Source organism: Nerophis lumbriciformis, linkage group LG20 (assembly GCF_033978685.3).
Source record: "Nerophis lumbriciformis linkage group LG20, RoL_Nlum_v2.1, whole genome shotgun sequence".
Classification (NCBI taxonomy): Eukaryota; Metazoa; Chordata; class Actinopteri; order Syngnathiformes; family Syngnathidae; genus Nerophis; species Nerophis lumbriciformis.
This window is the reverse complement of record NC_084567.2, coordinates 6,882,839-6,909,527: the sequence shown is the minus strand read 5'-3', so window position 1 is coordinate 6,909,527 and position 26,689 is coordinate 6,882,839. Positions and strand designations below refer to the sequence as shown.

The window sequence follows — 26,689 nt, the reverse complement described above, 5'->3', positions numbered from 1 at the left end:
ATAAATACATAAATAAAAATAATAAATGAATAAAAGCCTCACACCCTCAGCGAGGTCTCTGCCCAGGAATGGCAGGCCACCAGACCGCAGCCCCCGCTTTACCACTGTTCCATGTGTTTGCGCATGCGCTGGAAGTTTGCAACTTCCGATCGACAACTGCACTTTAAAAAATAAAATACCTTTTAAATAACTAGCGGCTCTTTTCATCTTTTCTTACATTTCTGGCTCATAATTGAAGTGCTCCTTATCGCGAAAACATTTTTGATATCAAAATACTTTGGAGATAGAAATGAAACAAAAATCGACAATGTTGTATTCTGTCTTTTAGTGGGTTCAAGCAAACGGCAAGTTGTTTCACAAAGAATAGAAGCATTTAAGTCCCATCTTAAAACTCATTTGTATACTCTAGCCTTTAAATAGACCCCCTTTTTAGACCAGTTGATCTGCTGTTTCTTTTCTTTTCTCCTCTGTTCCCCTCTCCCTTGTAGAGGGGGGGGGGGGGGGGGGGGCACAGGTCCGGTGGCCATGGATGAAGTGCTGGCTGTCTAAGAGTCGGGACCCGGGGTGGACCGCTCGCCTGTGCATCGGTTGGGAACATCTCTGCGCTGCTGACTCGTCTCCGCTCGGGATGGTCTCCTGCTGGCCCCACTATGGACTGGACTCTTACTATTATGTTGGATCCACTATGGACTGGACTCTCACAATATTATGTCAGACCCACTCGACATCCATTGCATTCGGTCTCCCCTAGAGGGGGGGAGTTACCCACATATGCGGTCCTCTCCAAGGTTTCTCATAGTCATTCACATCGACGTCCCACTGGGGTGAGTTTTTCCTTGCCCTTATGTGGGCTCTGTACCGAGGATGTCGTTGTGGCTTGTGCAGCCCTTTGAGACACTTGTGATTTAGAGCTATATAGATAAACATTGATTGATGATTGATTGAAAGTAAGTCTTGTGAAAGTGTGAAACTCACACTACCCCAGTATACATTTTCAACATTATAGCAATTCACCCTTTTGACGTTTTTTCCTCTTGAGGATACTCGACCTCGGACCAACTGCACTCAGTGAGGAAACAAACACGCTCACATAAATATTGCTCTTATTGCAAGCATAGACAGCAGAACACTTCTATTTTCACTTTTGTACACTGACTTTAGTTATCTGCTGCACTGACAAGATGCCTGCTCGGTGCGTGTTGGCGACTGGAGCCAAACTGCTGTGTCAAAACTGGCGTGTGACGTCACCATTGACCTTTTTCTTTTACACCAACCCGGGAACATGAAAACAAAATAATGGGCTCTGTTGGCCACTTACTTAATAAACATACAGGACAAAGTTCGTCCTGATTCTTTGATTCTATTTTAAACTTGATGTGTGCCGATGATAAGAAAGTTTGTCGCTGCATTACTGACTAATAACCTCAGTTTTATCTGAAGTTCCATCGAGGTTTGTTTTGAAGCGAAAGTGGGCGCAGAGCACATCCCTCTACCACTGCTGTGTGACGTCATCGCTGCCTGTGCAATGCGCACTGCCTTCCTGCGCCGGTCAAAACCAACACTGTGATTAATCATCATTCATTTATGGTAACGCGATATATTCTTTTTAATAATCACATGCGTTAACATTGACAGCCTTAGTTGAAACCCATACTTTAAAAAAAAACAAAAAACTCATCAAATCACTGATCTGCAAAATTGTGGCCCATTATCAGAGTTACTCCCTCCGAGGTCTTAATCAAGGCTCAAGTCGTTCGTTTTTCTCACAGACATTTATTTCAGCCACGTCTTCTTCACGTTACCAACTATGCCAAATATAATGCCATTAGAAGTAATAAAATAAGTAAACAGAACTTACAATTAGTCTGACATCCAAAAAAAGAAAACACAGATTTCACAAACATATCAGAAGTAATCATACCTCGTTGGCCTCATAAACTCCAAGGGAATAAAGTTTATTTTCAATCCGAGACTCCATTAACGTCTTCCACATCAAACACTTGTCGTCTCATGCTGCTTCCTTAATTCCCTCACATATTAATTGTCCCCACAACAACGTGAACAAATTATATTCCCCACTCAATTGACATGGGTTTGTAACAAAAATAAAGTTAAAATAAACTTTCATGAATTAACCCAAGGAAATATCCTTTTAATCACATTATGTGTACAATATGAATTTATCTTTATGCATTGTATTTATTTATTCTCACCAACTATGACATTATATATCAAATATACATGTTGCTTCTGTCAGCAGCTACACTGACATTGATGTGTCTCTGAGAACTGAACACATTTTTATAACTTATAACAAAATGTGTTTAATAAGATTATGCTTCAAATAATCCAAGTTTGTATGAATACCTCAGACATTTGTGAAAGAAGCAGTGAGGAGGTCCTAGGTAGGGTGGATGTCGCCACATATGAGCAACATACCACAAACTAAACAGCTAATTGGTTATTTTCCCTTGTGTGTTCTTATGTGTTTTACTGCGTCTGCATTATGTGGGAACCTTTTACTAAATGTTTTTTCTCCAGTGTGTGTTCTCATGTGTCGACACAAAGAGCTGAATTGAGGAAAGCTATTGCCACAAACTGAACAATTAAATGGTTTTTCACCTGTGTGTGTTCTCATGTGTTGAGTCAAATTCCTCTTAACAGAAAATCCTTTGCCACAAACTGAACAATTAAATGGTTTTTCACCTGTGTGTGTTCTTATGTGTTCAGTCAAAGAGGTATTTTTATAAAAAAATTTGCCACAAACTGAACAACTAAATGGTTTTTCGCCTGTGTGTGTTCTCATGTGTTCAGTCAAAGTGCTCTTAACAGTAAAGCTTTTGCCACAAACTGAACAGATAAATGGTTTTTCACCAGTGTGTGTTCTCATGTGTTCAGTCAAATACCTCTTAATAGAAAAGCTTTTGCCACAAACTGAACAATTAAATGTATTTTCGCCTGTGTGTGTTCTAATGTGTTGAGTCAAAGAGCTATGTTGAGAAAAGCTTTTGCCGCAAAAGGAACAACAAAATGGTTTTTCACCTGTGTGTGTTCTCATGTGTTGAGTCAAATGACTATTTTGAGAAAAGCTCTCTCCACAAACTGAACAATTAAATGGTTTTTCTCCTGTGTGTGTTCTCATGTGTCGATTCAAATGGCTGTTTTGAGAAAAGCTTTCGCTACAAACTGAACAATTAAATGGTTTTTCTCCTGTGTGTGTTCTAATGTGTCGCGTCAAACGGCTATTTTGAGAAAAGCTTTTGCCACAAACTGTACACTTAAATACTTTTTCTCCTGTGTGTGTTCTCATGTGTTGAGTCAAATGGCTCTTTTTAGTAAAACTTTCAGCACAAATTGAACAGCTCAAACATTTTTTACCTCTCTTCTTTGAAGAGCATTCAGAGTGTTTGTTGTCAGTGTGAGTCCTCATATCACCTTCACAGTCTTTATTGCTGCTCAAAGGTTCTTCAACCTCGTCTTCAGTCTCACTATCTGGTAGAGAGAGAATACTCAGTGGAAACTTGGTGTAATCAGCTTCCTCTCGTCCTAGAAGACACTCTCCCTCCTGAGTGATGCAGAGTTCCTCCTCTTCCTTTTTAATGCAGGGTGGTTGTGGAGTCTCCTGCTTCAAAGTGGAGCTCCCCCCTAACTGAGGGGAAACTTCTTCTGGATTACCAATCAGCTGCTGGACGTCTGCTAGACACAAACAACAAAAACACACTTTATTCTATGTACTGTATGTGTGTGTTGTAGGGTTGTACAGTATACTGCTACTAATAAAGTATCGCGGTACTAATCAATTGAAATCCGTACTATACCACCTTTGAAAAGTACCGGTACCGTTCTTTCATCTGAATGCCGCTGTGCAGCGGTGACTACAGAGCCGAGACGCATGATGTTGAGTGTGTCAAAACGCACACACAAAGTGCATACAAGCAATAACATGGTGGAGAGGAAGAAAGGCAACAAAGGACAATTCTACTGGTTAATAAAGAGGGTGCGTGAAGTGCAATATGGAGGTATTTGGGCTTCTAAACTAACAATAAAGGTGACACGTCAAGGGTTGCTTTACACCTTTCCTGTTTGTGGGCTCCCAGACCGTGGTCGAGGGGCGCAGGGGAGACGTTCCCTCCAGGGCCCATGTTTTGTCGGGGGTAACACTGGGTCCATAAAGCTCCGCTCTTTGGTCGGAAGGACGAGGCCGTCGATTAGTTACAACTTGCTCACTTTATTTATTATTTCCACAGGGCACAACCGGACATCCGCCATGCTATTCACACCCCTGATCATGCTCGCTCTCTCTCTCCTAACTTGCCCACTCACTCCACATACTGCCACTTTTAAAGGTGCACACACACACACACACACACACTACTCTCACAACAGCTGCTTAAAAACACGCTTTGCCAAATGTGGTGATTAGTATTACCACCTTTGCTTCAGACTTAGGTCAACATTTAAATAATAAGCATTCAGATCTGCACAAGGAGTTTAAATAGTGACAGGTATAATGTAGTTGTTACACCTGTCCTGCTGCTCTCTCTTTACTCGCCCGCTCACTCACTGACGTCACTCAGACAACATGTTGACATTCTCACAAACACACATACTACTCTCATAAGTTAACCAGCTCCCCTGCTGTGCACATGTAGATACGTAGACGCGCACACAGCTGCTTGGCTTGATGCCAAATATTAGCGCAGTTAAAACTGCCCAATTAGCAGTCAACTAATGCAAGTGAAATGACTACATTTTGTAACACATTTCTACAATTTGTGTTTTGTCTTTAATAAATGTGTTTTACCTGCTACATGGCTTATCTGTGTACATTTATCCATAGTTTTGTTTTTAGTACTTAATTAATAATTAAAAATGTGAATTTTCTTCAAGCACAGACCAGGAGTGGCAACCACAAATCATGAATAATTTAATATAATGTCAGTAAAACTTTATGTTCTATTCTAATCTAATCCTTGATTATAGCAGACTATATGTAATATGGAAATTTTTCTTTCAGTGCAACAAGAAAATCCCAATGTGTTTAATGTCTTTTAATTTATATTTTAACCTTGTAAAATTGTTCTTTGACTGTGAGTGTTTAATGTAGTAAGATTTTCTGTTAAAATAAAGCCAGTATTGACATGTTTCGCAGTTTCCTTTATCTACTAAGAACAAGGAAATACAATTCATAAATGAGGAACTCTTCTGTTTTGATTAAAAATTCAGACATCGACCAAACAACTGTAGGCTAGTCTTCAAAACACGCTGCTAACGAGTCGTTGCTCGCGACTTGAACACGTCCATTCTTTTCTGTTACTTGACGACACGACAAACTGTACAGAGACTTTGTTAAAGGGGAACATTATCACAATTTCAGAAGGATTAAAACCATTAAATATCAGTTCCCAGTGGCTTATTTTATTTTTCGAAGTTTTTTTCAAAATTTTACCCATCACGCAATATCCCTAAAAAAAGCTTCAAAGTGCCTGATTTTAACCATCGTTATATACACCCGTCCATTTTCCTGTGACGTCACATAGTGAAGCCAACACAAACAAACATGGCGGAAAGAACAGCAAGCTATAGCGACATTAGCTCGGATTCAGACTCGGATTTCAGCGGCTTAAGCGATTCAACAGATTACGCATGTATTGAAACGGTTTGAACCGTATGCAAGTGAAACCGACGAAAACGACACGACAGCCAGCGACACGGGAGAAAGCGAGGACGAATTCGGCGATCGCCTTCTAACCAACGATTGGTATGTGTTTGTTTGGCATTAAAGGAAACTAACAACTAGGAACTAGGTTTACTGCATATGAAATACATTTGGCAACAACATGCACTTTGAGAGTGCAGACAGCCCATTTCAGGCGCGCTAGGAACATATATTTTTCCACGATTTCAGCATTTTAAATGTGCTATTTTTGTCCAGTAAGATACATACTAGCCTACAGCTGAAGTCCATCCATCCATCCATTTTCTACCGCTTGTCCCTTTCAGGGTCGCGGGGGGTGCTGGAGCCTATCTCAGCTGCACATGGGCGGAAGGCGGGGTACACCCTGGACAAGTCGCCACCTCATCGCAGGGCCAATACAGATAGACAGACAACATTCACACTCACATTCACACACTAGGGACCATTTTAGTGTTGCCAATCAACCTATCCCCAGGTGCATGTCTTTGGAGGTGAGAGGAAGCCAGAGTACCCGGAGGGAACCCACGCAGTCACGGGGAGAACATGCAAACTCCACACAGAAAGGTCCGGAGCCCGGGATTGAGCTCAGGACCTTCGTATTGTGAAGCACATGCACTAAGCCCTGTTCCACCGTGCTGCCCGCAGATTTAATTTGTGATGCACTAAAATCTATTATCATTCAGTTAGTCAGTCACTCATTCATTCTTCAGCCATTCATTCAGTCACCCATTAATTCAGTTAGCTGAAGTGACCGATTAAAAAGATTTTAACTATTTTTTGTCATTTTTCCATGTGCAATCAATCTTCACTGGAAAAAATGGCATCCCTTCATCACTGAAACTAACTATCTGTTTTTCTGGCTTCACTGGCACCATTATTAAATCTGTGGGTGATTGCTTTTGGGTGATTTATTAATTGCAAGTACTGGCTCAATCTGGACATTTGAACAGCCTTCGCATATCCGTTCCTTTCTGCCTCGATTGTGGTTAATAAATAATAAATAAATAAGGTGGTCCTTTGTCCCTGAATTGTTCACACACTCCGGCAGATTCAATGGGGGTCTGGCGGCAGATTTCTTTGACTTTATCGTTGGAAATGCATCTGCTTTGAGTGTCGCAGGATATCCACACATTCTTGCCATCTCTGTCGTAGCATAGCTCATACTTGCCAACCCTCCCGAATTTTCCGGGAGACACCCGAAATTCAGCACCTCTCCCAAAAACCTCCCGGGACAAATATTCTCCCGAAAATCTCCCGATTTTCAGCCGGAGCTGGAAGCCACGCCCACTCCAGCTCCTGGCGGGCCTGAGTGAGGACAACTGGGTGACAAGAACTAAATAATCCAGACTAGAGATAAATTGTATTATTATGTTTATTTTACCTAAAAATAAATATCTTTATTAATTTGAGGGAAAAAAAACTAAATACATTTTCACTATATTTTGCTAAAAACATCAAAATTAATTGTATTTTTATTTGTATTTTTTCCTGACTCCTTATTACATCCAGCCATAGAATTATACATTAAAATAAACATATTTGAAATAATTGATTTTAAATTATCATAATAATTCATTTAAAATGACCATATTTAATTAAAATAATTGCTTGTTTATCAATCAATCAATCAATGTTTATTTATATAGCCCTAAATCACAAGTGTCTCAAAGGGCTGCACAAGCCACAACGACATCCTCGGTACAAAGCCCACATAAGGGCAAGGAAAAACTCACCCCAGTGGGATGTCGATGTGAATGATTATGAGAAACCTTGGAGAGGACCGCATATGTGGGTAACCCCCCCTCTAGGGGAGACCGAATGCAATGAATGTCGAGTGGGTCTGACATAATATTGTGAGAGTCTAGTCCATAGTGGATCCAACATAATAGTAAGAGTCCAGTCCATAGTGGGGCCAGCAGGACACCATCCCGAGCGGAGACGGGTCAGCAGCGCAGAGATGTTCCCAGCCGATGCACAGGCGAGCGGTCCACCCTGGGTCCCGACTCTGGACAGCCAGCACTTCATCCATGGCCACCGGACCTGTGCCCCCCGCCCTCCACAAGGAAGAGGGGAGCAGAGGAGAAAAGAAAAGAAACGGCAGATCAACTGGTCTAAAGGGGGGTCTATTTAAAGGCTAGAGTATACAAATGAGTTTTAAGATGGGACTTAAATGCTTCTACTGAGGTAGCATCTCTAATTGTTACCGGGAGGGCATTCCATAGTACTGGAGCCCGAATAGAAAACGCTCTATAGTCCGCAGACTTTTTTTGGGCTCTGGGAATCACTAATAAGCCGGAGTTCTTTGAACGCAGATTTCTTGCCGGGACATATGGTACAATACAATCGACAAGATAGGACGGAGCTAGACCGTGTAGTATTTTATACGTAAGTAGTAAAACCTTAAAGTCGCATCTTAAGTGCACAGGAAGCCAGTGCAGGTGAGCCAGTATAGGCGTAATATGATCAAACTTTCTTGTTCTTGTCAAAAGTCTAGCAGCCGCATTTTGTACCAACTGTAATCTTTTAATGCTAGACATAGCATTAAAAACTTTAGCATTTTATTCATTACATTTTGAAACTCTCAGAAGCCAAGTTATGTTATATTCCTTAATATTTATTTATGCAAGTTTGAAGTATCAATTATCTAAACACAGTTTTGTTTGCATATTTTCAGGATATATATATATATATATATATATATATATATATATATATATATATATATATATATATATATATATATATATATATATATATATATGTATATAAATATATATATATGTATGAAATACTTGACTTGGTGAATTCTAGCTGTCAATATACTCCTCCCCTCTTAACCACGCCCCCAACCACGCCCCGCCCCCGACCATGCCCCCACCCCCCACCTCCCGAAATCGGAGGTCTCAAGGTTGGCAAGTATGGCATAGCTTTCGTCGGTAAAGTGTGCGGAAGAAACGACTGACCATTTCGTCTGCTTTCCCCACAGCCTCGTATTTTGAACAAATTTCGTCCAATTTCTTGCCACTTTCGCATCTTTGGGCCACTGGTGCAACTTGAATCCGTCCCTGTTCGTGTTGTTACACCCTCCGACAACACACCGACGAGGCATGATGTCTCCAGGGTACGGAAAACAGTCGAAAAAACGGAAAATAACAGAGCTGATTTGACTCGGTGTTTGTAATGTGTTTGAGAAAATGGCGGATTGCTTCCCGATGTGACGTCACGTTGTGACGTCATCGCTCCGAGAGCGAATAATAGAAAGGCGTTTAATTCGCCAAAATTCAACCATTTAGAGTTCGGAAATCGGTTAAAAAAATATATGGTCTTTTTTCTGCAACATCAAGGTATATATTGACGTTTACATAGCTCTGGTGATAATGTTCCCCTTTAAATTATTGTAACGTCTGTGGAGACACTTAACGGAGGACAGGAATTCCATTGATCCCTTTATTTAGCAAAATTGTTTGTTGGCCATAACCACACCAAAACAATGTGTAAAATACTTTTATCAAGCAAAACTGGTCGTTGTCTACCGTACAAACCAAGCCAAAAGCAACTCTTTGTCATCTGTTATATCAACAGCAGCCGCTTGCTCTCTCTCACCTGCACCAACACATACACTATGGCAATAAGCCACTGGTGCGCTTATGGCCACACAAAAAGTTGGACAACTCCAACACTACACGTAAAGTGTAAATTTCAGGTCGTTTTACTATGACTCCTCAATCAGTGTGCTTATTCTACTGTCATTTGTTAAAGGGGAACATTATCACCAGACCTATGTAAGCGTCAATATATACCTTGATGTTGCAGAAAAAAAGACCATATATTTTTGTAACCGATTTCCGAACTCTAAATGGGTGAATTTTGGCGAATTAAACGCCTTTCTATTATTCGCTCTCACAACGTGACGTCACATCGGGAAGCAATCCGCCATTTTCTCAAACACATTACAAACACCGAGTCAAATCATCTCTGTTATTTTCTGTTTTTTCGACTGTTTTCCGTACCTTGGAGACACCATGCCTCGTCGGTGTGTTGTCGGAGGGTGTAACAACACGAACAGGGACGGATTCAAGTTGCACCAGTGGCCCAAAGATGCGAAAGTGGCAAGAAATTGGACGTTTGTTCCGCACACTTTACCGACGAAAGCTATGCTACGACAGAGATGGCAAGAATGTGTGGATATCCTGCGACACTCAAAGCAGATGCATTTCCAACGATAAAGTCAAAGAAATCTGCCGCCAGACCCCCATTGAATCTGCCGGAGTGTGTGAGCAATTCAGGGACAAAGGACCTCGGTAGCACGGCAAGCAATGGCGGCAGTTTGTTCCCGCAGACGAGCAAGCTAAACCCCCTGGATGTCTTGGCTCACACCGTCAAGAGAAGAATATCGACCCTAGCTTCCCTGGCCTGCTGACATGAGGGTATGTCTACAGAATATATTAATTGATGAAAATTGGGCTGTCTGCACTCTCAAAGTGCATGTTGTTGCCAAATGTATTTAATATGCTGTAAACCTAGTTCATAGTTGTTAGTTTCCTTTAATGCCAAACAAACACATACCAATCGTTGGTTAGAAGGCGATCGCCAAATTCGTCCTCGCTTTCTCCCGTGTCGCTGGCTGTCGTGTCGTTTTCGTCGGTTTCGCTTGCATACGGTTCAAACCGATATGGCTCAATAGCTTCAGTTTCTTCTTCAATTTCGTTTTCGCTACCTGCCTCCACACTACAACCATCCGTTTCAATACATGCGTAATCTGTTGAATCGCTTAAGCCGCTGAAATCCGAGTCTGAATCCGAGCTAATGTCGCTATACCTTGCTGTTCTACCCGCCATGTTTGTTTGTATTGGCATCACTATGTGACGTCACAGGAAAATGGACGGGTGTATATAACGATGGTTAAAATCAGGCACTTTGAAGCTTTTTTTAGGGATATTGCGTGATGGGTAAAATTTAAAAAAAAACTTCGAAAAAATAAAATAAGCCACCGGGAACTGATTTTTAATGGTTTTAACCCTTCTGAAATTGTGATAATGTTCCCCTTTAAGAATGTTATTTTTTGGATATTAATCATGAAATGATGTTACAGGAGTACAGAATTGCTAATAGAAATATTTATTTTCCGGACAGAAAGTTAATAAACACTTCATCTCATGCAACATGTGAATGTTTTAAGGGGAACTAAATGTGATCTCTGAAAGGGGTACACAATCTTTCCAAAGCAGGACCCCCACCCAGGCATAAAATACTATAATGCATAGCTGATTGAAAAAAAAACAATATCTAAGTGGGCCAAATCACATATATTAGAAAATAATCTCTTGAAAAAGACTACTGTCACTTGATTATAATAATAGGACATTTAAATTGTTATGTCAGGTTTGAGACAAATGTGCTGCTGGTATGACCACAGTGTGCATGTCTGTATTCCACTGAATGCTCAGGGTGTTTGTGCGTTTGCTCACACACGTGAAAAATTAAAGGGAACATTGACTGCAACGCACTTCTTGTCGGGATCCCCAGAAAGAACATCCAGAAGCTGCTGTACTGACAGAATAGTGCTGCTAGGATCCTGATGAGAGTGCGGAAATATGACCATATCACACCAATTCTTAAATCCCTTCACTGGCTTCCTGTTCCACTCAGGATTGAATTCAAAGTCTCCCTGCTAACCCACCAGTGCCTCCAAGGAAATGCCCCCCTCTACCTCAAAGAACTACTCACCCCCAAATCCTCCACACGACACCTCCGCTCCGGACAGGCTAACCTCCTCCAACCTCCGAGGACAAAACTACGAACAATGGAAGACCGGGCTTTCTGCTCCGCCGCTCCCAGTTTGTGGAACGCTCTCCCTGACCACCTGAGGGCACCACAGACTGTGGATGCTTTTAAAAAAGGCTTAAAAACCCTTCTTTTTAGATATATGCATACTAGTTATAGCTATTTGGATGTTTTAGTTTTTATTTATATTTATTTCTATATTATCTTTTAATTTAAAAAAAAATTTTTTTAATATACTGTAGCACTTTGAGATTGTTTACTCAATATAAAGTGCTTTTTACAAATAAAATATATTATTATTAATATTATTATTTGCTTGCCTAACAGAATTGCTATTGCGACATCCAGTGGACACAATTAGAACAGCAGTTTCTTTCATTAAAAAATGCGGCTGAATTTTACACTTTGCAAACTCATCTCGCGGGCCGGATTGAACCTGTTATGGCCGAATGTCGAGGGAGGTGGGGGTTGGGTTGTGGGGGTTAATTGTTCATAAGTCTCTGATTTGCACATCAATCAGTCTGAGGAGTAAAAATTGGCAGTTTGTAATGCCGTGAAAAAGGGTGTCGTGCAGGTTTTTGAGCGTGTACGAAGTTGACACATGATGCCCCAGGTCCCTGGACTGAAGGAGGAGTAACCAAGCACTTGAAGCATCATCTATCTTACTGTTCAGGAAGGTTTCAGATACAGAGAAGACATGGGGTCATGAGTAGATAAGATTATGCTCCAAATAATCCAAGTTTGTATGAATACTTCAGATATTTGTGAAAGAAGCAGTGAGGAGGTCCTGGGTAGGGTGGATGTCGCCACATTTGAGCAACTTACCACAAACTAAACAGCTAATTGGGTATTTTCCCTTGTGTGTTCTTATGTGTTTTACTGCGTCTGCATTATGTGGGAACCTTTTACAACACACTGAACAACTAAATGTTTTTTTCTCCAGGGTGTGTTCTAATGTGTCAACACAAAGAGCTGTTATAAGGAAAGCTTTTGCCGCAAACTGAACACTTATATGGTTTGTCACCTGTGTGCGTTCTCATGTGTTCAATCAAAGTGCTCTTAACAGAAAAGCTTTTGCCACAAACTGAACAACTAAATGGTTTTTCACCTGTGTGCGTTCTCATGTGTTCAGTCAAATTCCTCTTAACAGAAAAGCTTTTGCCACAAACCGTACAACTACATGTTTTTTCTCCTGTGTGTGTTCTCATGTGTTCAGTCAAATTCCTCTTAACAGAAAAGCGTTTGCCACAAACTAAACAAATAAATGTTTTTTCTCCTGTGTGTGTTCTCATGTGTTGAGTCAAATTGCTCTTACCAAAAAAACTTTTGCCACAAACTGAACAACTAAATGTTTTTTCTTCATTGTGTCTTCTCATGTGTTCAGTCAAATTCCTCTTAACAGAAAAGCTTTTGCCACAAACTGAACAATTACATGTTTTTTCTCCTGTGTGTGTTGTCATGTGTTCAGTCAAATTCCTCTTAACAGAATAGCTATTGCTACAAAAGGAACAATGAAATGGTTTTTCTCCTGTGTGTGTTCTCATGTGTCGAGTCAAATGGCTATTTTGAGAAAAGCTTACGCCACAGACTGAACATTTAAATGTTTTTTCTCCTGTGTGTGCTCTCATGTGTCGAGTCAATTGGCTATTTTTAGAAAAACTTTTGCCACAAACTGAACAACTAAATGTTTTTTCTCCTGTGTGTGTTCTCATGTGTTTAGTCAAATTCCTCTTAACAGAACAACTTTTGCCACAAACTGAACAACTAAATGTTTTTTCTCCTGTGTGTCTTCTCATGTGTTTAGTCAAATTCTTCTTAACAGAAAAGCTTTTGCCACAAACTGAACAGTTAAATGGTTTTTCTCCTGTGTGTGTTCTCATGTGTGCAGTCAAATGGCTATTTTGAGAAAAGCTTACGCCACAAACTGAACAATTAAATGGTTTTTCTCCTGTGTGTGTTCTCATGTGTCGAGTCAAATGGCTATTTTGAGAAAAGCTTACGCCACAAACTGAACAATTAAATGGTTTTTCACCTGTATGTGTTCTCATGTGTTGAGTCAAATGGCACTTTTTAGTAAAACTTTCAGCACAAACTGAGCATGTTTTACCTCTCTTCGTTGAAGAGCATTCAGAGTGTTTGTTGTCAGTGTGAGTCCTCATATCACCTTCACAGTCTTTATCGCTGCTCAAAGGTTCTTCAACCTCGTCTTCAGCCTCATTATCTGATAGTGGAGCTAAGAGGTTGTCTCCTTGTGGTTTCTCTTCATCATCTTCAGTCTTCACAGAGAGAATACTCAGTGGAAACTTGGTGTAATCAGCTTCCTCTCGTCCTAGAAGACACTCTCCCTCCTGAGTGATGCAGAGTTCCTCCTCTTCCTTTTTAATGCAGGGTGGTTGTGGAGTCTCCTGCTTCAAAGTGGAGCTCCCCCCTAACTGAGGGGAAACTTCTTCTGGATTACCGATCAGCTGCTGGACGTCTGCAAAACAACAACAAAAACACACTTTCTTCTATGTACTGTATGTGTGTGTAGTAGGGTTGTACAGTATACTGCTACTAATAAAGTATCGTGGTACTAATCAATTGAAATCGTTACTATACCACCTTTGAAAAGTACCGGTACCGTTCTTTCATCTGAATGCCGCTGTGCGGCGTTGACTACAGAGCCGAGGCACATGATTTTGAGTGTGTCAAAACGCACACACAAAGTGCATACAAGCAATAACATGGTGGAGAGGAAGAAAGGCAACAAAGGACAATTCTACTGGTTAATAAAGAGGGTGTGTGAAGTGCAATATGGAGGTATTTGGGCTTCTAAACTAACAATAAAGGTGACACTTTAAACAGGGAGCTGCCGCTCTGCAAGGGTTGCTTTACACCTTTCCTGTTTGTAGGCTCCCAGACCGTGGTCGAGGAGCACAGGGGAGACGTTCCCTCCAGGGCCCATGTTTTGTCGGGGGTAACACTGGGTCCATAAAGCTCCACTCTTTGGTCGGAAGGACGAGGCCGTCGATTAGTTACAACTTGGTCATTTTATTTATTATTTCCACAGGGCACAACCAGACATCCACCATGCTATTAACACTCTTGCACATGCTACCACTACCTCTCCTTACTTGCCCACTCACTTACTCACTTACTCAGCCCACATACTGCCACTCTTTAAGGTGCACACACACATACGCTACTCTCACAACAGCTGCTTTAAAACACGCCCTGCCAAATGTGGTGATTAGTATTACCACCTTTGCTTCAGACTTAGGTCAACATTTAAATAATAAGCATTCAGATCTGCACAAGGAGTTTAAATAGTGACAGGTATAATGTAGTTGTTACACCTGTCCTGCTGCTCTCTCTTTACTCGCCCGCTCACTCACTGACGTCACTCAGACAACACGTTGACATTCTCACAAACACACATACTACTCTCATAAGTTAACCAGCTCCCCTGCTGTGCACATGTAGATACGTAGACGCGCACACAGCTGCTTGGCTTGATGCCAAATATTAGCGCAGTTAAAACTGCCCAATTAGCAGTCAACTAATGCAAGTGAAATGACTACATTTTGTAACACATTTCTACAATTTGTGTTTTGTCTTTAATAAATGTGTTTTACCTGCTACATGGCTTATCTGTGTACATTTATTTGGAAAAGTATCTATACATTTAGTACCAGTACTAAATTATTGGTATGGGGACAACCCTAGTGTGTAGTGTTTCATAGCCATTCATTTAGTGCCTTGCCAGAATGATGGATCAATGTTTACAAGACTTAGACTCCGAAAAGCTCAGCTAGAATCACAGAAAGTAGAAAACATTTGCTTCGACAATATTGAAATACACTATATTGTAAAAAAAAGTATTTGGCCACCTGCCTTTACTCACATATGAACTTGAAGTGCCATCCCATGGAATTGTCCAAAATGTTTTGCTATCATGGATCATTCAAAGTTCCTTTCACTAAGGGGCCAAGCACCAACCCCTGAAAACCCAACCCCACACCATAATTCCTCCTCCACCAAATTTCACATTCGGCACAATGCAGTCCGAAATGTAGCGTTCTCCTGGCAACCTCCAAACCCAGACTGGTCCATCACATTCCCAGATGGAAACGCGTGATTCATCAGTCCAGAGAAGGCGTCTCCACTGCTCTAGATACCAGTGGTAATGTGCTTTACACCACTGCATCCAACACTTTGCATTGGACTTGGTGATGTATGGCTTAGATGCAGCTGCTCGGCCATGGAAACCCAGCCCATGAAGCTCTCTGCGTACTGTACGTGGGCTAATTGGAAGGTCACATGAAGTTTGGAGCTCTGTAGCAACTGACTGTGCAGAAAGTCTTTGCACTATGCACTTCAGCTTCCGCCGACCCCTCTCTGTCAGTTTACATGGCCTACCACTTGGTGGCTGACTTGCTGTTGTTCCCAAACTCTTAGTTTAGTTTAGTTTATTATTTCTTCGGTCAGTGGTCAACAAAATAAACAAACAGTTTTACAAAAACAAACAGTTGTACATTCATAAATTGAAAATGTTGCAGACCGAAAGGGTTTAGGCTGAAGTTGAACACTTATTGCGCCTAACCCTATAAACTATGTAAAGTACAAAAATTATGAAATTTCCTTTGCACAGCATATTATAAATACAACTTGTACACAACATAAACACTGTTCAATTATATACACAGTAAAGACATGAAATATCCTTGTACACGTGTTAGTTAAACCTTTGTACCAATTATATACTATATACAAACAATTATACTTCCATTATTATTTATATCCCACATTTAGTTTGTAATTAACATTGATCACAGTATTAAATACCAGAGGTGTGGACTCGAGTCACATGACTTGGACTCGAGTCAGACTCGAGTCATGAATTTGATGACTTTAGACTCGACTTGACAAAATGTAAAAAGACTTGCAACTCGACTTAGACTTTAACATCAATGACTTGTGACTTCACTTGGACTTGAGCCTTTTGAATTGACATGACTTGACATGACTTGCTACTTTCCCCAAAACCCAAAGATGAAAAAGTTATTCGGGAGCGCTCCGTATTTTTCATTGTGTACTTGTCTATCAGCGTTGCGTGTGTTAGCTGGTGTGCTCTCAGTACAACAGCCAATCAAATTAGATCTACTTTGTTTTCATCACACAGCATTCATCCAATCAAATTGTAGGACAACCAACGAAGAAGACATGTCCAAACCACACGCCAGTGAACAAAAAATGATACCTAAAATAATTTTGTTTGGGTATAAAAATTACGAGGTGGTCAACACAAAACGGTTTGCAGTATGCAACACATGCGGTTCGAAAATTACTGATGGAGAGGCAACAACTTCCAACTTCGTCCGGCATTTGAAGTTGCACAAAGAACGGTAAGTTTTGAATGTAAGATGACGTTTATTGGCTAAGTAACGTGACTTTTATTTGCTGTGTAGTTAAATCAGTGAGGCTGTAAACTCACTGCTAACGTTATAACGTTATTGCAAACACGGGAATCTGTTGCAGTTCACTACCTTATTCATACTTTTTGTTCAGTGATTTTTTTTAAGCAGGGTTACGTTAGTCAACATATCACACGTAACTTTAGACGGCGGTCAGCAGCACCGCGTATTTTAGCCACCTAAAAAAAGACAAAAATAGTAAAATAAAGGTCAGTTAAAATGTATACTATATTATGAATATGTGTACCGTTTTAGCTAGCTTTCTGACATACTGTTGGTTGTTTACCTCAGTGGTCCCCAACCACCGGGCCACGGCCCGGTACTGGTCCGTGGATCGATTGGTATCGGGCCGCACAAGAAATATATTTTTTTTCTTTTCTTTTTTTAATTAAATCAACATAAAAAACACAAGATACACTTACAAGTAGTGCACCAACCCAAAACAACTCTCTCCCCCCTTTTGTTCTGGGCATTGAACATGAAGACTCTTCCTTCACTGTTCCGAGTGGCCATGAGAGTCTTGGCAGTGCCTGCCTCCAGTGCTCCAGTGGAGCGAGTTTTCAGCCATGGTGGCATCATACTACGCCCCCATCGTGCACAAATGACTGACAGAGTCTTGGCTAATTTGGTCTTTTGCAAATGCAATGCAGCATAGGGCCCTGACATATAAAAAGTACAACTTTTTTGTTATGTTCACGTATATGTCATGTTTTTTCAATGTTAACACTTTTGTACAAATAAGTACATTTGCACTTTATTTTTCAATGTGTTTGTTCTGTAAAGGAATGAGTTAATGTTAAAAATGACTGGTTAATAGTGCTATTATAAAGTGCAATGTCAGCACAATTTTCTTTCCTGCAATTTAAAATGCACTTGTTTTAATAAATAAATACAGCGTTTGAAAAGCATACACAATCTGTGTTAATATATTAGTCTGTGGTTAAAAGGACTTGAAAGGACTCGAAACTCAAAATGCAGGACTTAGGACTTGACTTGAGACTTTCCAGTCTTGACTTTGGACTTGACTCGGGGCTTGCCTGTCTTGACTCGGGACTTGACTCGGACTTGAGGGCAAAGACTTGAGACTTACTTGGGACTTGCAAAACAATGACTTGGTCCCACCTCTGTTAAATACTGTGTTGATTCAAGAGTGATATATTTTTCCAAGACATTGGTCTTAAAGTGTTTTTGAAATGTGTGAATGGAACTGGAACATTTTAAGGAATCATCCAAGCTGTTCCACAGTTGAACCCCCCTGACAGAAACACATCTACTTTTTAAGCTCCTTCTTATGTTTGCTTTCTGAAAGACAGCTGAACCTCTGAGGTCATAGGGACTCTCCCAAGGTTTGAACCTCTCCTGTAGATACCCAGGCAGCATGTGGTTATGAGCTTTATACGTCACAATAGCAGTGTTGAGGTCAACAAGATTGTGCAGTTTTAATGTAATGAAAAGAGCATTGGTATGGTCATGATAATCCTCATAATTTACAATTCTAATGGATTTCTTTTGAAGTAAGAACATAGAGTTGATGTTTGATTTGTAATTGTTACCCCAGATTTCAACACAATAATTAAGATATGGGAGTACAAAATAATGATATAACATGTTAAGAGCCTTTTGATTTACAGAGCTTTTAATTTTATGTAACATAGCAATAATTTTTGCCATCTTTGTCTTGGGAATATTTATGTACAGTTTCCAATTTAATTTATCATCTTTATAGATTCCCAAAAATGTTGTTGAATACACCCTTTCTATCTCCATAGCATCAATTCTTATGTGACACTGTATGCTATTTTTTTTTCTTTTCCAAAAATTATATATTTTGTTTTATTTAGGTTGATTGACAGTTTATTGGCATCAAACCATTGCTTTAGTATGTGGAGTTCATTCTCTACAGTCTCTAGGAGCTGGCCAAGGTCTTGCCCAGAACACTACAGGCTTGTATCATCAGCAAAGAGAATACGGTTGAGTTTTTTAAAGGGGAACATTATCACCAAACCTATGTAAGCGTCAATATATACCTTGATGTTGCAGAAAAAAGACCATATATTTTTTAAACCGATATCCGAACTCTAAATGGGTGAATTTTGGCGAATTAAACGCCTTTCTAATATTCGCTCTCGGAGCGATGACGTCACATCAGGAAGCAATCCGCCATTTTCTCAAACACCGGGTCAAAACAGCTCTGTTATTTTACGTTTTTTTCGACTGTTTTCCGTACCTTGGAGACATCATGCCTCGTCGGTGTGTTGTCGGAGGGTGTAACAACACGAACAGGGACGGATTCAAGTTGCACCAGTGGCCCAAAGATGTGAAAGTGGCAAGAAATTGGACGTTTGTTCCGCACACTTTACCGAAGAAAGCTATGCTACGACAGAGATGGCAAGAATGTGTGGATATCCTGCGACACTCAAAGCAGATGCATTTCCAACGATAAAGTCAAAGAAATCTGCCGCCAGACCCCCATTGAATCTGCCGGAGTGTGTGAGCAATTCAGGGACAAAGGGCCTCGGTAGCACGGCAAGCAATGGCGGCAGTTTGTTCCCGCAGACGAGCGAGCTATCGACCCTAGCTTCCCTGGCCTGCTGACATCAATTCCAAAACTGGACAGATCAGCTTTCAGGAAAAGAGCGCGGATGAGGGTATGTCTACAGAATATATTAATTGATGAAAATTGGGCTGTCTGCACTCTCAAAGTGCATGTTGTTGCCAAATGTATTTCATATGCTGTAAACCTAGTTCATAGTTGTTAGTTTCCTTTAATGCCAAACAAACACATACCAATCGTTGGTTAGAAGGCGATCGCCGAATTCATCCTCGCTTTCTCCCGTGTCGCTAGCTGTCGTGTCGTTTTCGTCGGTTTCGCTTGCATACGGTTCAAACCGATATGGCTCAATGGCTTCAGTTTCTTCTTCAATTTCGTTTTCGCTACCTGCCTCCACACTACAACCATCCGTTTCAATACATGCGTAATCTGTTGAATCGCTTAAGCCGCTGAAATCCGAGTCTGAATCCGAGCTAATGTCGCTATAGCTTGCAGTTCTTTCCGCCATGTTTGTTTGTGTTGGCTTCACTATGTGACGTCACAGGAAAATGGACAGGTGGTTAAAATCAGGCACTTTGAAGCTTTTTTTAGGGATATTGCGTGATGGATAAAATTTTGAAAAAAACTTCGAAAAATATAATAAGCCACCGGGAACTGATTTTTAATGGTTTTAACAATTCTGAAATTGTGATAATGTTCCCCTTTAAAGACTTTACAGATATCATTAATATACAATAAAAACTATTTTGGTCCCAGTACAGAACCTTGGGGTACTCCATGTGTTATAATCTTTTTATCTGAATCTACATTGTTCATATGCACACTCTTCTCTGCCACCAAGATAACTTTTCAATTAATCATGAGCAAGACCTCTGACCATACTTGCCAACCTTGAGACCTCCGATTTCGGGAGGTGGGGGGGCGTGGTCGGGGTGGGGCGGTGGGCGTGGCTGGGGCAGGGACGTGGTTGGGGGCGTGGTTAAGAGGGGAGGAGTATATTTACAGCTAGAATTCACCAAGTCAAGTATTTCATATATATATATATATATATATATATATATATATAAGAAATACTTGACTTTCAGTGAATTCTAGCTATATATATATATATATATATATATATATATATATATACACACATATATATATAAATAATATAAATATATATTTTAATTTTCCTGAGGGAACTCTCCTGAAGAAATCAATAAATTACTATCTATCTATATATATAAATAAAAGAAATACTTGAATTTCAGTGTTAATTTATTTACACATATACACACACATAACACTAATCTACTTATTGTTGAGTTAAGGGTTGAATTGTCCATCCTTGTTCTATTCTCTGTCACTATTTTTCTAACTTTGCTGAACACCCTCTCTGATGATGCATTCTGCTTCGCCTCCTTGCTGTGTGCGCAGTTGTGCACTGCACTCTCTAAAAGACCTAGATGTTATTGTCACATATGCATGTACAGTAGATGGCAGTATTGTCCTGTTTAAGAGTGTCACAACATTGCTGTTTACGGCAGACGAACTGCTTTACGGTAGACGAAAACGTGACTGCTGTTGTTGTGTGTTGTTACCGCGCTGGGAGGACGTTAATGAAACTGCCTAACAATAAACCCACATAAAAAACCAAGAACTCGCCCTCGATCATTCTACAGTTATAACGTCATTGGGCAGGCACGCTGTTTATATTGTGGGAAAGCAGACGTAAAAACAGGCTGTCGACAGGTCCGCATGGAGCTGGAGGGGGCGTGGCCTCCAGCTCCGGCCGAATTTCGGGAGATTTTCGGGAGAAAATTTGTCCGGGAGAGCCGCTGAATTTCGGGAGTCTCCCGGAAAATCCGGGAGGGTTGGCAAGTATGCCTCTGACACCATACTCTTCACTTTTCTTATAATAAAGTTGACTTTGGAATATTTAGGAGCAAGGAAATTTCACGATTGGATTTGTTGCACAGGTGGCATCCTACGACAGTTCCACGCTGGAAATCACTGAGAGCGGCCCATTCTTTCACAAATGTTTGTAGAAACAGTCTCCATGCCTAAGTGCTTGATTTCATACACCGGGCCAAGTGATTAGGACACCTGATTCTCATCTTTTTGATGGGTGGCCAAATACTTTTGGCAATACAGCTTACATCACAAAACTAAAAAAGATAATATCTATCTCAAAGAAGTCTGTAGTTAAGAAGTAGAGGACTTTTTTAGATATTAAATGCAAGAAATTTGATCCACTTTCTCTATAATTGCGATGATCATTTTATTTACTTTGGTTTTGACACAATTTGTACAATGTATTACAACTGGCATCTAGTGTACATATTTACAACATTTATTTTAAGCTCTTTAAATTTACATTTTTCAGTGACTTTGTAAAAATCGTAGTACAACTCCATGTCACAATATTACAATAGACTATTGTATCGTGACTCAAGTACCGTGATACATAGTTTATCATGAAGTCCTTGCCAATACCTCGTCTAGGGCTGGACAATTTTGGCAAAACATAATAATCACAATGATTTTGAGTGATTTTGGAATCACGATAAATAACAAAATTATTTATTAATTTGAAAACGTAAAAACAATACCACCAAAACTAAATTTTAAAAATAATCTATAAGAACAACTGTTTTTTTCCCCCCACCCCTTTATTAGCAGTTTATTTTCTCTCTTTGTAGCGTTTGATGGACGCTACGTCACTACATGGGTCGAAAAATAGCTAAGCCACAGGAATCATTACGGGTTCAAAAAGAAGTGAGGCTAACGCCACGCTACTGGGAACTGTAGTTAAGCTACATAGCGTCGCTACTTGTTGTGCACTACTGCCCATCACTGATTCTAACTCGTAAATAAACGCTAGCAAAAGTCAGCTAACAATGCAGGTAATGGGGATGCACTCTATTTCGCCTATAAAAAACTCTAAAAAATATCCAACAGCTTCCAGCAACTTTTTATATACACGCTGTAAGTATATATGTACTGTAATAACAGGCACATTCATAATAACATGTACTATTTACGTATTTTCATCATCTTAAGCAAACGGCGGCAGCATTATTTTCACAGACGCATCACAACGTTCGCCATTTCCTTCAGCAACACCACCAACTATTACTAATAAAGGCAGACTTCATGAGTGCCATCAAAGAATACTTTGGGACAAATTATGATCCAGAACCTTATATTTTTGAGCCTGAATATAAGGAGGATGAGCTACAAGTTTAGAAGCTGAGTGATAAGCAGATCTAGCAATTAGCACTATTGCTAAGTGCTAAACAAAAAATCCAAAGTACGAACATAACTCATTTCTGTAGAAACTGCCCAAATGCTGAAACTGAACTGAAATGCTGATGGAATAGGACTGGGCTATATGGCAAAAAAATTATCAAGATTATGTTTTGCATACCATCCGATTTCAATTAATATATAATATATTTAAAGGTGGATTGTCCCGTGCAGGATAATAGCGAGTACAGTTGCATCCCTACTATTTACTAGCACAGTATCTTGTAACAGACATTTCCGCCATGTTTGATGGAGGTAATATATGCTCACAGCTGACAATTGTCATTTTGTTCATATCTATAATTGTGTTTACAAGAGGTAACCCACCATACCTGGTTTTAGGACCACAGTTTTGCTTCTTTTCTGTACATTTTGTAGGGGTAAAGAGAACAACTTGTTTCCCTTTTTTTTGCTTGTCATCACAAACATTCTGCAGGAAATAAAGTATCACTGATGTACTGAATACTTTTATACTTTTTGTCAGCTAATACTCTAATATTGTTCAAATCAGTGACCAGTAGTAAAACTCCTGCTTTTCTCATGGCCCAAATAGTTAAGAGTAGCACTATGCATAATTATAATACCAGGGCGTCTAGTGAGGGTCATTTTGTACTCCCTCATCCCAGGAAGAGTGCATAGCGGAAATCTTTTATTTATAGATCTGTATCGCTCTGGAATAACCTGCCTCGAATTCTCACCGGCATTGAAAGTAAACAGGTTTTTAAAAGGAAACAAATATTTTATCTGAGTCTGTAAATTAATTTGCTTGTTGATTATTTTTGTTTGGTTTTGTATTGTGTAGTTTGCTTGTTGATGCTTTTATTTGTTTCTGTAGTGTGTAGTTATAATTATATGCTTTTACTTGTAATTGTATTGAGTTTGGGTACCCCAGGAAGACTAGTGGGTTTTTGTGGCAACCAGCTAATGGCGATCCTTAATAAAAAATACAATTTCACGTTAACATTTACTAAACAATATTTTCAAATAATAGGTATAAAATACTACACGGTCTAGCTCCAGCCTATCTTGCTGATTGTATTGTACCATATGTCCCGGCAAGAAATCTGCGTTCAAATAACTCCGGCTTATTAGTGATTCCCAGAGCCCAAAAAAAGTCTGCGGGCTATAGAGCGTTTTCTATTGGGGCTCCAGTACTATGGAATGCCCTCCCGGTAACAGTTAGAGATGCGGTCCTCTCCAAGGTTTCTCATAGTCATTCACATCGACGTCCCACTGGGGTGAGTTTTTCCTTGCCCTTATGTGGGCTCTGTACCGAGGATGTCGTTGTGGCTTGTGCAGCCCTTTGAGACACTTGTGATTCAAGGCTATGTAAATAAACATTGATTGATAGATATTTATATTCTTTAATTACTTGAAAACGTCAGTACTTTTTACCAGTGCTTGGAAAAAGGCCCCGATTGTGGAGTTTTATATTTAATAAAAGTACATTAAAGTGCAGTTTGAATTTGAGGTGCTGTAAAATAATGTGTACCAACACATTAAACAAGTTTAATGATTATTTCAGGGACAAAATATTTTTATCCACAAACTCAAAAATGATTTAAAAAAAAGAGTGTCTGCAGAGTTTTTAAGTACAACAATATTTACATGTAAAAATGCCTTTTTCTGATTAAATTAGTGGGTGTGTTTAATCTCCCAGTTAGGACGAATACAGTAGTTCAGTCACACACACATTCTCTCACACACAGGATGACGGTCAATAAAGCCGGATTCACGCAGGATTATACCAAGTATCGTTGCTTGCCTACTGTTTACTACTGCTACTAACTTCTAACAGACATTTCAGACATTTTGGATCGAGGTTCTTTGTTTACATTGTTCAACAAAGTCGGCTAATTTTTGTTTTTAGGGCTTGGAATTCAAACAGCTTTCAAATGAGGGAACGCAACACACTCACCTTCATCTTCGCTTTTCAGATTGTTCTCCGTTGGTGGCGCTGATTCTCTTTCATCTTCTCTTTTAGCGGACGTCGCCATCTTAGCATAGCAGTAGTCGTCCATCTTCTATCACGTCTTCAATCTTCACTTCACATAACACGCCATCGCTCCACACTCAAAGTCCGTTTCGTGGCGATTAGTTGAGGTATTTGATGCTATTTTTGAATCTATAAGATCGTAAATGTGAAACTTCTCCGGAAAGCCACGCCGCTTAGTCCGCCATCTTGGACTTTCCGCTTGACCACTGTTTTATGTTTGCGCATGCGCCAGAAGTGTGCAACTTCCGGTCATTAACAATCGGAAACTGCGCTTTAAAAAATAAAATACCTTTTAAATAACTAGCGACACTTTTCATCTTTTATTATATTTATGGCTCATAACTGAAGTGCTCCTTATCGCGAAAAATGTTTTGGTATCAAAATAATTTGGAGATAGAAATTAAAGAAAAATCGACAATGTTGTTGCCACATATGCATGTACAGTAGATGGCAGTATTGTCCTGTTTAAAAGTGTCACAACATTGCTGTTTTATCAGATTGATTGATTGAGACTTTTATTAGTAGGTTGCACAGTGAAGTACTGTACATATTCCGTACAATTGACCACGAAATGGTCAGATCCCTGTACGATCTATCAGAGCACTGTGAGTTCGGTGCCTGCCGGGATGAAAATATCCGCGACCGTATTGTCGTCGGTATAATTGACAATAAGGAGCTCTCACACAGGCTACAGCTTTGATTGATTGAGACTTTTATTAGTAGATTGCACAGTACAGTACTTATGCCGTACAATTGACCACTAAATGGTAACACCCCAATACGTTTTTCAACTTGTTTAAGTCGGGGTCCACTTAAAGGGGAACATTATCACAATTTCAGAATGGTTAAAACCATTAAAAATCAGTTCCCATTGGCTTATTTTATTTTTCGAAGTTTTTTTTCAAAATTGTACTCATCACGCAATATCCCTAAAAAAAAGCTTCAAAGTGCCTGATTTTAACCATCGTAATAAACACCCGTCAATTTTCCTGTGACGTCACATAGTGAAGCCAACACAAACAAACATGGCGGAAAGAACAGCAAGCTATAGCGACATTAGCTCGGATTCAGACTCGGATTTCAGCGGCTTAAGCGATTCAACAGATTACGAATGTATTGAAACGGATGGTTGTAGTGTGGAGGCAGGTAGCGAAAACGAAATTGAAGAAGAAACTGAAGCTATTGAGCCATATCGGTTTGAACCGTATGCAAGTGAAACCGACGAAAACGACACGACAGCCAGCGACACGGGAGAAAGCGAGGACGAATTCGGCGATCGCCTTCTAACCAACGATTGGTATGTGTTTGTTTGGCATTAAAGGAAACTAACAACTATGAACTAGGTTTACAGCATATGAAATACATTTGGCAACAACATGCACTTTGAGAGTGCAGACAGCCCAATTTTCATCAATTAATATATTCTGTAGACATACCCTCATCCGCGCTCTTTTCCTGAAAGCTGATCTGTCCAGTTTTGGAATTGATGTCAGCAGGCCAGGGAAGCTAGGGTCGATAGCTCGCTCGTCTGCGGGAACAAACTGCCGCCATTGCTTGCCGTGCTACCGAGGTCCTTTGTCCCTGAATTGCTCACACACTCCGGCAGATTCAATGGGGGTCTGGCGGCAGATTTCTTTGACTTTATCGTTGGAAATGCATCTGCTTTGAGTGTCGCAGGATATCCACACATTCTTGCCATCTCTGTCGTAGCATAGCTTTCGTCGGTAAAGTGTGCGGAACAAACGTCCAATTTCTTGCCACTTTGGCATCTTTGGGCCACTGGTGCAACTTGAATCCGTCCCTGTTGGTGTTGTTACACCCTCCGACAACACACCGACGAGGCATGATGTCTCCAAGGTACGGAAAACAGTCGAAAAAACGGAAAATAACAGAGCTGATTTGACTCGGTGTTT

At 40.2% G+C, this 26,689-nt stretch overlaps 3 protein-coding genes across 3 annotated transcripts in view; 1 reads left to right on the top strand and 2 right to left on the bottom strand.

Moving 5' to 3' along the window:
* Positions 1 to 26,689, top strand: part of LOC133619281 (uncharacterized) — a 260,390-nt gene that overhangs the window by 36,306 nt on the left and 197,395 nt on the right. The window lies entirely within an intron of this gene.
* On the bottom strand, positions 1,880 to 24,959 carry LOC133619304 (uncharacterized). Its single transcript, XM_072915424.1, has 2 exons — positions 24,699 to 24,959; positions 1,880 to 3,693 (listed from the first exon to the last, which is right to left on the bottom strand). The coding sequence occupies exons 1-2, from the start codon at positions 24,799 to 24,801 to the stop codon at positions 2,462 to 2,464; spliced, it is 1,335 nt and encodes a 444-aa protein (XP_072771525.1). The 5' UTR covers positions 24,802 to 24,959; the 3' UTR covers positions 1,880 to 2,461.
* On the bottom strand, positions 11,749 to 13,957 carry LOC133619313 (uncharacterized). The gene has a single exon (XM_061980281.2). It carries the CDS (start codon positions 13,639 to 13,641, stop codon positions 12,442 to 12,444), a length of 1,200 nt encoding a protein of 399 aa, XP_061836265.1. The 5' UTR covers positions 13,642 to 13,957; the 3' UTR covers positions 11,749 to 12,441.

Excerpts from the sequence above, each read along its gene's own strand:
- LOC133619304 (XM_072915424.1), bottom strand. The coding sequence starts at position 24,801 with ATGGACGACTACTGCTATGCTAAGATGGCGACGTCCGCTAAAAGAGAA. Across the intron at positions 3,694-24,698 it reads TCTGAAAAGCGAAGATGAAG|ACGTCCAGCAGCTGATTGGT; the intron begins GTGAGTGTGTTG and ends TGTGTCTAGCAG.
- LOC133619313 (XM_061980281.2), bottom strand. The coding sequence starts at position 13,641 with ATGAGGACTCACACTGACAACAAACACTCTGAATGCTCTTCAACGAAG.